The 11,273-nt window shown below is 49.6% G+C and overlaps 1 protein-coding gene across 1 annotated transcript in view; it reads right to left on the bottom strand.

The window, feature by feature from the left end:
• Positions 1-806: 806 nt before the first annotated feature.
• The window catches only part of LOC138783934 (protein HEG-like), a 37,323-nt gene continuing 26,856 nt past the window's right edge, over positions 807-11,273 (bottom strand). Inside the window, exons 10-13 of the mRNA XM_069959268.1 lie at positions 3,967-4,004; positions 3,166-3,250; positions 1,371-1,542; positions 807-1,061 (exon numbers count right to left, since the gene is read on the bottom strand). Coding sequence (XP_069815369.1) covers positions 960-1,061; positions 1,371-1,542; positions 3,166-3,250; positions 3,967-4,004 — 397 coding nt within the window. The 3' untranslated portion in view covers positions 807-959. The remainder of the gene's footprint in view (positions 1,062-1,370; positions 1,543-3,165; positions 3,251-3,966; positions 4,005-11,273) is intronic.

Here is an 11,273-nt window from a genome sequence, read left to right as displayed (position 1 = left end):
TCACCACAGCACACTCGTACAGCACAGTAGGGACAGCGTACGGTATGGTGGCTTTTGGTCAGCAGGAAGAGCTCACCCCCGCACAGCAGGGACAGCATACAGTATGGCAGCAAGTGACGGGATAATGGCAGACTGTGTGCAGCTCTACTGGTGGTAGAAGACAAAGAGAATGGCGGCAGGTGACGGACCTCTTGATGCCTGCACATTGCCGTGGAAAGGGAACATCAGGGTTTGCTGCAGGTGATGGTCTTTATGTCCTGCATGCAGCTGCTCTGCAATGGACATTGAAGGTAGAGGTCAACGGTGGCGGGCTAAAAAGAATCCCAGCTGCATACCCTGGTGTTCTGTTCAGCGGCCATGCTTCCAAACAAAAACTTTGCTACGTCTTACTTTTGTGGAAGGCCTTATATATAGCAATTCAGCAAAACCTCTACTAGGTCTTATTTTCGAGGAAACAGGGTATCAATATAGTCACCTTACAGAGCTGGCCAGCAAGCTTTCCCAGATCTGTGCAGTGACATGGTACTGTGGCATTGTGGTATTGTGGCACTCTATAACCAAGCAGATCTGTCATTCAGGTGTTCAGGAGATCTGAGTGGCAGCCATATTGGTTATCCCCCAGCTTTTCCAGAAGTAGATATGTGCCAAGGCAATTCACACCCTAACAGCATATTAACTGCGATGCTCAATTCAGCATTTGGTGCAGCTTTTCCTTGAACCTAATTCACATGAGCCCAAGAGTGCTGCAGCGTGTGTTGGCTCTGTCCAGCTGTAATGTTCCCAGCAAGAAGAGATTGTGAAAATGGTGAGGAATAGAAACACAAAGTATATTAAAAAGTTTTCATTACACAATGCTGACGTTTTATCGACTCGCAGTCCATGACCTCACGGGGTCACACGTCTGACGTCAGTCCCAGTCAGCTGTTATAGGACTTTTTATCTTCTGTAAGGTTTTGGGGTTAATCGCTGATAAAAGATAAGTTGTGGCGGCCATGGAAAGTGTTTGGTGCGGAAAACCTTGCCGGATCTCCGAATGTCTTCATATGAATCACTGGTCCGTCCTGTCCAATGAAATAATAAGTGTAAGGATATCGCAATACAAAAGAGAAATACAAGGGAATGCAATTATTAGGGGAAAGTTCTGACATTGTGAAGAATAAAATTTTGTCTGCCCTTAATGGCCAGTAGGGGGAGCTCACTGTATACATAATAATGAATGTGTGGGATAAATGCGTATAAATTTATATGCAGTAAGCTTCCCCTAGAGATAACGCCTTTATCATGCCCCGCCCCCTAGATCTGCAATACATATAGCACAAAGTGTCAGTTACCTGGACCGCTCCATTCTTTATTGGGGGTTACACACTTACTGGAATAGCTGCCTCTTGTTGAATGTCTGTCAGGACCTTTTCTGCTGGTTCGTTCCATTCCCACTCTCTTCTCCAAGAAAACTGAGCTCTGGGCAGCCGTATGGATGGCTGGTCAGTGGGGACCCTTAAGACAATGTTGTCTATGTACGTAGGCTTCTGAGGCTCCTTTCTCCTGGGGGATACATACATATATTCTATCGCTGACACATGGAATCCATCAGCACCTAAGAAGCCCAACTATAAAAGCTGAGCAGAACTCTGCTGTACTGCATTGTGGGAGATTATTTCTGCATTACATGACTGTACGGTGTCTGATATAATCCTTTATTCCATACAAAGCTCTGAGCATCCTCCTGCTTGTTTAACATCTGCACCCATAGGATGCTGGGAAATAAAAAGTCAGAAGTTTGGATGTATAGAGTATAATGGTATGGAGTATAAAACCTGATGAAAGTCAAGATCATTGCAAAGTAAAAAAAGAAAAGCATTCTCCAAAATCTAGAATTTTGTGCACATATAATACATATTTTGTGTGGGCTGGGGTGTTACTGTGCCCATTGCGGTCACCTATAGTGAAGTAAAGTGGGCAAGAAAGTTTCTACTTCTTTTATACTGCTTGGTGCTGCCATCTATTTTGAGGATAATCATGATGCTGTTGGTCCCTCTTGCTATAAGTGGTGTTCCCATATATCTGTCCTGTTACAATACATTTTAAGAGATGTAGACACTGAGCATTCTAAGACACAAATGAAATTAAAGGAACCATTATATAGATATAAATATATCCAATACAATATATTATGTGGCTGGGTTGGGGTGTTGCCATGCCCATTGCGGTCCCTTATAGTAAAAATTAATCTGGATCCTGTCATCTCTTTTGAGAACAAGTGTCAGTTATTGCTGTGAGAGATATTCATTACATACATAGTATACATGGTGGCTGGGCTGTTGACATGCTTATTACGGTCCCTTTTTGTAAAAGGCAATCCAGAGGCTGAATGTCAAATAAGATAGATAGGAAAGTAAGTACTCCCTTCACACTTATGACCCTTGCTGGGTCCTGCCATCTATAGTGGGGAAGAAAGTGGCCAAGATTGTAACTACTACTTTTCGACTTGAGGCTGAAGACCCTTACCGGGCCCTTCCATCTATAGGTCCACTGGTGCCCCATCTGGGCAGGACTATTTGGTTGGGGCCAGGAGAAGACCAGATCAAGGGGCAGAAGAGCATGGGATAAATAATTAGATAAGCGTAACATGTGACAGCCAAAGATTGATAAAAGGTTCATTCAACCCAAACTGACACCTTCCCCGCGGGTCGTTCACACATTCCCAAAAAATGTCGATTTACATTGTGCAAGAAATTGCGTCCACTGCCAATGACTATCAGTGATAAGAGGGAGAATGGACAAATCAATCCGGCGAGCAAAGTGCAGAGATAAAACTGAGAACACAGGAGCCATTCATCCCATGGAGGCATCAGGAAGAACAGTGTGTTCTAAAATTACAGGGACTTCACTCCCCAAAACATGGGGCAACATAGGGCAACCCTAACAGGAGCGTAGTGTCCCCCACTGGCTATGGTATCTGATGCTAAGCAATGTCCCAAACACTGTGCGGCCAAAGGGAAGGGGTCCTGGTCACACTGAAAGAGGGTCATAGTGAGACCATCTTAGTAGAATCGTATGAAGAACAAGAGCTGCAGTAGAGTATTGCATTATATTGGTGCAAAGTCATATAAAGGGGCACCCTATATCTTGTGCCTGTGGTTACAGGTAAAGGATGGCAGGACTCACCTGAAGTAAAAGACCAGCAAAGTGATCAGAGACACCAGGAGGACACAGCCCACACAGGACTCCACAATCACCACCAGTAAGTAAGCTGGGAAAGAAAAAGAACCATTAAGGTACTATTACACGGAACAAAAATCGGCCAAATCGGCCCTATCCGGCCGAATATCGTTCTGTGTCATAAACACAACGATCAGCCGATGATCGTTGTCATTGGCTGATCGTTGATATAGGTTTGGACCTATAATTGTCGGCCGCCGACCGTGCAGCGCCACGTGTAATAGCGGTGTGCGGCCGGCGGCTGACGATATGTAAACAGAATACTTTACCTATCCATGGTCCAGGGCTCCTCCTGCGCTGTGCTTCTCCCGGGTCCCGCGCTACAACTTCAGAGCGGCCTGTCTTAGCTGACAGGCAGCTCAGCCAATCACAGGCCGGGACCGCCGCGGCCAGTGATTGGCTGAGCGGCCTGTCAGCTGAGACAGGCCGCTCTGAAGCTGGAGCGCGGGACCCGGGAGAAGCAGAGAACAGGAGAAGCCCTGGAGCGTGGATATGTAATGTATGCAGTTTAAGCAAGGGCTGAAAGGACATCGGTAACAATGTCCATGCAGCCCTTGTTAAACGCTAATCGGGCCCATGGAATAACACCCTTACAGACACCCCAAACATCACATAACAACCCAGTGTACCCCAATACCCCTGGTGGTCTAGGGCTGTGAAGGTTTCAATGGTATATTCACCAGGTTTTACCACCCCCTCAAAGCTGCCGTACAGGTCAGTATAAAACAAAGCTCAATTATTACTCACATTCCTCGCAGTTGAATCCACCAAATCCTATTGGACACCTGGAAAACAAAATAATAATAATAATAATAATAATAAAATCCCAATGAGCTGCCTGCTTTTCCAGTTCAGTGTAATCGATCAATGGGGTGGGGCATTCTGGATGATACCATTAATGGGGGCTGGGGGGCTATCTGTGGGACACTTATGGGGAAAGTGACAGGGTCCCTTATATGTAGTAATAATAATAATAATAATAATAATAATGATGCTTTCATCTCTAGTGACAAAGACACCCCTTCCTGCAGGACATACAGCAGCTGATAAGTACTGGAAGACTTAAGATTTTTAAATAGAAGTAAATTACAAATCTAAATGACTTTCTGACACCAGTTGATTTGAAAGTTTTTTTTTTTATTTCAACCGGAGTACCCCTTTTCCAGCATGATATGATCCTGTATTATATTAGTGTATATGTATATTTTATATCATGTTGTATTATACTATAATATCACACATCATATCTTAAAGTAATAATCTAATGCTGCGTTTACACGGAACGATTATCGCGTGAATTTGCACGATAACGATCCAATTCGTATGTGTAAACGCAGCGAACGATCAAGCGACAAGCGAGAAATCGTTCATTTTGATCTTTGAACATGTTCTCAAATCGTCGTTGATCATTCGCAAAAAATTCGCAGATCGTTCCGTGTAAGCAGTCGTTCACCGATTTAACCTATGGGCGAGATAGGCTTAAGTGATCGCAAAACGATTTTTTCCGGACGATATATCGTTCCGTCTAAACACTGATCCTTATAAAAAAAAATCGTTACTTCGAAATCGTTAATCGTAAGATCAGGCGAATTATCGCTCCGTGTAAACGCAGCATTACATGGAGTTATTACTGGGTGGGTTATTTAGGTAATTGTCTAGTAACAAAGCAACTTCTATTACTTCTCTTTAAATGCAAAGCCTCTGCTGCCCTCTGGTGGACAAAAGCAACAAGTCAATTACAAGTAAAATAACATATACAATGCTGTCTGGTTCCATTGTGTTAGTTCTTTATGGCAGTGGCAACTATTTCACCACTTGGACCTCTATAGGCTAAAAAAAATGTATATAAAAAACATATGTGCGTATATGTGTGTTCTTCTCTTGTTTTCCCATACTTTGTCTTACAGAAATCCTTGAATCACATAAAAAGAATCATATTACTTATAAAGAGAAAATGTTGGTGGAAAAAAAAACGCCCAAAGCACCAACACTAATAAACAGTAATTTCAAATGAGGTACCAAATAATTATGTGAACCCAGTCATAGTCTGTATTATTAACCTAGGTTTAGTTAGTTATGTTGTTTAATTGTTATAATATTGTTTGTGTAATTTATATATGCAGTGACCCCACCAGCAGAATAGTGAGTGCAGCTCTGGAGTGGTGAATGCAGCTCCAATTAGTTTTGGGTGTGGTCCTGCTGTGTGAGGCTGTGCGAGTCTGCTGCTCCTGAGCTCCAGGCAAGCAAGATCTGCCCCTGGGCTTGCTCTCTCCTCCCCAGGGAGGGAGCGGGTTTCCAGGCATGAGCGAGCCAAGGAGAGTCCCAACTCCTGCCCCCCGAACCAGGCCCGTGGGGGGCAGAGAAATCCAGCGACCAACAGAGGGAATACCATCAGAGGTCCAAGGGCTGAGGCGTTCTACTAGGAGGCGCAGCGATGCTTCTCCAGCCACCCCTGAACCAAGGTAACAAAGTACAGCAAGTTGTGGAACTACAAGTGCCAGAAGTTCTGGAACAACTATGGAAACCAGCCAGGAAAATCTGTGCAGTGACACTCCTCCTGGAGCAAGGCTGTCTGCCCATGAAGGTGTGGAGGAAGATTGGGGGGTGCAGCGGTCCCAAGAGACGGGGCAGACCTATGGCCTACGGATTGCTGCAAGCCTCTGTGGGTATGAGGAAGCCAGAAACCAGCTGTACAAGCTCCAGGAGGAGGTATGTGCTGTAAAAGCAAAAATGAAATGTCTGAAAGTTGACATCAAAAAGATAGTGAAAAAGAGAACTTTTATTTTGGAGAACAGTGGGCCATTTAAAGAGAAACTGCAGAATGACGATCGTTTTGCTCAAACGGAGAGAGAAAGGCAGAGAAGGCTGAGAGGGCTCCAGCCAGAGAGCCGGGTGGAGGAGGAAGGAGACGCTGCGGAGGTATGTGATGTTGAGCCGAATCCACCCGGGGGTCCCCAACAACAGACCCCATACAGTGAGCTCCCTGCAGGGCAAGCAGCATTGTCATCTAGCCGCTGTTCGGGGGATGAAAGCAACACCAGTTACCAGGGAGGGGCGCTGATGGCCCAGATCCAGCTCCTGGAGCCTCCAGGACTTCGTATTCGGAGAGGAGTTACCAGAGGAGGCGCCTGGGAGAAAGACTAAGGTAAAGACCACCAAGCTTCAGGAGCAGGTAACATTTGTATATTCCCCCCTCCCTGTGCCCCCCGGACTGGCCTCAGGGTCAGCTCACTGTGTAAACCCCATATCTTAGCCCGGCCTGAGTTCTGTTTTGGACTCAGTGCAGGAGAATGGGGAGAGTATGGAATCTAGTATGGCGGTAAGCTCCATCTCTGTTTGCAGTAGCAGAGGTGGAGCAGGTGAGGAACCGGCCGTAAGGTCGGACAGTGATATTGGCCCAGCGGCGGGCAGTGGCAGGAGAGGTGGCCCAGCGGTGGGCAGTAACGTTAAAAGCACTGGTACATCAGCTCGCTCCCTGACGGGAGGGGGGAGCAGCGGTGTGCCGGTGTCAGCTGCAGGAGCTCCGGTGGCTCTTGGCGCTGGGGCTGCTGTTCCTTTGGGGCAGCGGTGTCATCGTCGAGATGCTGCCGGGGCTAAGATGCCTTCACCTCCCAAAAGAAAGTCTGGACTTAAACCTTTGTTTTGTATTGGTGTTGCTGGACCAGATCATGCTGAGGAGTCTAGTACTGATGAGGCAGAGGGTGCCAGCAGAAATAGGGCAGGGGCTGCCTCTAAACAGTCCAGGCAGGCTGTTCAGTCCTTTCTTAAGGGACCAGTGGCCTGTCCTGTGGAGGTGGCTCCGGTCCTGGTACCCAATGACGCTGATGGTACAAAATCTCTTTCTGTTCCAGAACACACCGGTCCACCCAGTGTGAATGGGGGAATTAATGTTGGGGGGAAGGCAGGAGTGAATGTGGGGAGGAATCTGTCTGGGGCTTTGGAGGGTGGTCGGGGCAGTGTGACATGTGGTATTGGTGTGGGTATGGATTATGTGGAGGAGGGTGGTGAAGGGGCACAGACTAGTGGTGGGAGCATAGGGCCTGGTCCAGTTGCACCCATAGCGGCTGCAGCACCGGTACACAGCAATGCAAATGTTGCCGCTGGGGGAAGTGGGGTGCTTTCCTCGTCCTCGGGCCCTGGGGATGGTGACTTGCATCGACGTGTCCTGCAGGCCTTAAAGAGAGGGGAGAGAACAATCAATGTAGAGGGTAGGGAGGTTGATCTGTCTTTCTTGATAGAAAGGCATGGCCTTGCAGCCTTCCGAGAGGAAAGGGGTAGGGAAACTGTGTGGTCTCTCCCAACAGCCGGGCCGGGCGGTGTCCGAAGGAATGTGGTCCGTCTGAGGTGGAGAGGCAGTGATTCATGTCCCCCAAGATCTAAAGTTGTTGAGCTCCTGCTGAGGATGAGCTTCAAGGCAGCCGACATCTTTGCCTTGATACATCCCTTTGGTACCCCTGAATTCGATATCAGCTTTGTTCGGCCGGAGGGGCTTGAGCTTTTTTGGTCGAACTATGAGCTGGTAAAGGATGAGCCCGGCTGGCGAGACTTTGCCATTCAGGCGGTGTCTCGCCAAAATAATGTCAATAGAGTGACCATTTTAACCCGTAACGAATCACTCTCTTGTATTGACATCATGACGTGGCTTGGCCGGTATGGAGAGGTGGTGGAAGTCCCAAAAAAGAACAGGGACGAGTATGGCATCTGGTCAGGGGCTTGGACCTTTATGGTCAAACTTAGGTATTCAGGAAACACCGTTACCCACATACCATCTGCCACCTTCCTAGGAAGGGATCGAATCCAGGTCTTCTACCAGGGTCAGCCTAAGCTCTGTCACAGGTGCGGTGACCCCACACATTTCAGTGCTAGGTGCACAGTGATGAAGTGCTCATTGTGTGGGGAAGTAGGCCATCTCGCTGCATCCTGTGCGGAGATTAGGTGTCACCTGTGTGGTGACTTAGGTCACCCATTCAGTCGCTGCCCTCGTTCCTTTGCCAACGCAGTTGTTACCCCGGTGGAGAAAGGTCGTGAGGAGGAATCTACTGGGGGGGCAGCTGGCGGAGGTGAAGGAGTAAAAGAGCCAAGGAAGAAAAGTAAGCAAAAGCCAGCCAGCCCAACTGAGGCGTCGGGATAAGCGCCAAAGGGAGAGGGAGATGGGGGAGTCTCAGGAGCCTCGGGCAACTGTGGTGACCTCTGACCTCATTCCTGAGGCCAATCTTACTGCAGAGGCTCTGAGGGACAGTGATCTGGATGAGGAGATTTGGAGGATTCGGAAAGAAGAAGGTGCCATCTCTCCACTGTCCTCCCATGGTGAGAGCGCGGATGAGGATAGTGGGAGATGGGTGGAGCACAAGCGGGGAACTAAAAAGAATAAGAAAAGGGGAGATGTAAGATCTTCTCCCACCCCCCAGATGCCAAAGGAAGGTACAACCATCCTCCCTCTGATTGGTCTCTCAAACCGGTTCCAAACCCTAAAGGATATTTCCTCCTCGGAGGTGCGATGACGGGGGGGGGGGGGCTGCAGGGGACGTCAAATCCTCTCTCCCTGGGGAACGTATTTGGGGGGGGAGGATCTGCCCAGAGTCGGGGGACGAGGAAAATGTAAACAAAGGGGACATGGATACATCCGTTTCACTAAAGAGAGGTAAACCATCATCAGATGAGGAAGGTGGCGGGCAGGATGGAAAGGATAGTGGGAAAAAGAAAGCCGTCTAACTCAATCACCCATGATGGCGGCACCCTCTCCGTTGACGCTGGCTTCCATTAATGTAGCCAGCATTAAGTCAGATACGGCTAGATTTGCGGCTTATGATTATTTTGCCCACGTTAATGCTGATATTTTCTTTTTGCAGGAGACCAGGCTAACAGACATGTCATCTATATTTAAAGCCAGAAGGGAATGGAGGAATGGGCCCTCCTACAGGTCTCTTGCGGCCGAGCCGTATAGCGGGGTGGCGGTCCTTATTGCCGCACCGGTAGAATGCCGACGGGTTATTGAGTTAGAAATGGGGAGGTGCCTGATTCTAGATGTCCTCATGAAGGGACAAGAACTTCGCCTTATTAACATCTATGGTCCACAGTCCAAGTGGGATCGGAAGTGTATCTTTATGAGGATCAAGCCCTATCTTTTTACAAGTCGGCAGGTGGTCTTTGGAGGGGACTTCAATGCTGTCACGAGGCCCCAGGATAGGGGAGGTTCCAGAGACAAGCTGACTTATGATGGCGTCGCCCTGAATAGTATAGCTAGTGAGGCTCGCCTGGTGGATGTTCACATCTGGCATACACCAGGCCACGCAGGATTCACCTATCATAGGGGTAGTTGTAGGTCCAGGATAGACAGGTTTTATTTAAAGGAGGAAGCCGTCTCTTCAGCTGTGTCTGTTGTTGAGGTGGAGTTCTCCGACCACTGTTTAATTTTATTTTCTCTGGATGTTACAGAGACCCCCCGGATGGGTAGAGGCTACTGGAAGCTCAATTCGTCTCTCTTGGAAGAAGCGGAAATAAGACAGTCCTTTGAGGATTTTTTTCCGAACCAGGTACTATTGCTGGGCCTTTGTGGCAGTAAGTCAGAGTGGTTGGGAGATTCTTCCGCCAGCTCTCGAGCCTCAGGAGTCTGGACAGGTATCGCCTGTACCAGGGCCTGAGGAAGAAACTTGAACGTCTTGTCTCGGCTGGAGGTAGTCGTGATGATATCTCCAGAGTGAAAGCCTTGCTACTGAAGTGCCAGTATGATAGACACGCATCTTTGGTTTTTGAGAGGGACTATGGGAAGTGAATAGTAAAATCGTCTCAGGACTGATTGATAGTACAGGATCCCTGAAAAGGTCCAGATCAAGGTTAACCCTTTCCTAATATACTTACCTGTTGTTTTTTGGCCCCCCAAGGAGATCTCCGGTCCGGTCACGTGATCTTGCAGCTTGTGGCTCGGATCCTCTTCTCCTTCCGGTTCGGTGACGTCACCCGGCCGGCGTCGCTCTCCGTCTCATTAGCAGCAGAGCACTGAACCCTGACTGGCTTGGTAGCGTGCAGCCAATCAGGGTTCAGTGCTCTGCATCCCCACACGCTTCAGAGTGGGGGTCCCCTGAGGCTGCAGTAAATTATCAGGGGTCGTCGGGCTCAGTGCCGGTCACCAGTTACATGGGCCGGCACTGCACTACAGCAGGTGAATGCGGGGTCTGGCGTCAATCATCACTCCGCAGAACCCCCCCACCACCACCTTGTCAGCGATGCCGACCGAGTCCCGGGAGGGGATGCGGCGGGCGGCACTACTTCATTCATAGCTACCAGACACCCGGCTGCCCGCCGCATCCCCTCCCCCCAGGGACTCAGGGTCGGCATCGGTGGGGAAGTAATGTGTATCGGCTGCTGATCCCCCCGGCCCCCCTCCCTGTGTCCCTGTCAGAGATCACTCACTTCCACCCCCGGAGCGTGCTGCTGGCCCCGATCTCTGCACTGGTCTGAAGCCCCTGTACTCAGCTGACAGGCTCTGTGTACGGGGCAAGAAATCTCTCCTGCCTCACTCACACAGCGCCTGTCAGCTGAGTACAGGTGCTAGAGACCAGTGCCAAGATCGGGGCCAGCAGCACGCTCCGCTCCGGGGGTGGGGGTGAGTGATCTCTGACAGGGACACAGGGAGGGGGGGGGGGGAAAGTCCTACAAAGTAATGTGTATCAGCTGCTGATCCCCCCCCGGCCCCCCTCCCTGTGTCCCTGTCAGAGATCACTCACCCCCACCCCCACCCCCGGAGCGGAGCGTGCTGCTGGCCCCGATCTTGGCACTGGTCTCTAGCACCTGTACTCAGCTGACAGGCGCTGTGTGAGTGAGGCAGGAGAGATTTCTTGCCCCGTACACAGAGCCTGTCAGCTGAGTACAGGGGCTTCAGACCAGTGCAGAGATCGGGGCCAGCAGCACGCTCCGGGGGTGGGGGTGAGTGATCTCTGACAGGGACACAGGGAGGGGGGTCCGGGGGGGGGGATCAGCAGCCGATACACATTACTTCCCCACCGATGCCGACCCTGAGTCCCTGGGGGGAGGGGATGCGGCGGGCAGCCGGGTGT

Source organism: Dendropsophus ebraccatus, chromosome 2, assembly GCF_027789765.1.
Source record: "Dendropsophus ebraccatus isolate aDenEbr1 chromosome 2, aDenEbr1.pat, whole genome shotgun sequence".
NCBI lineage: Eukaryota > Metazoa > Chordata > Amphibia > Anura > Hylidae > Dendropsophus > Dendropsophus ebraccatus.
This window is presented reverse-complemented; position numbering and strand designations above follow the sequence as displayed.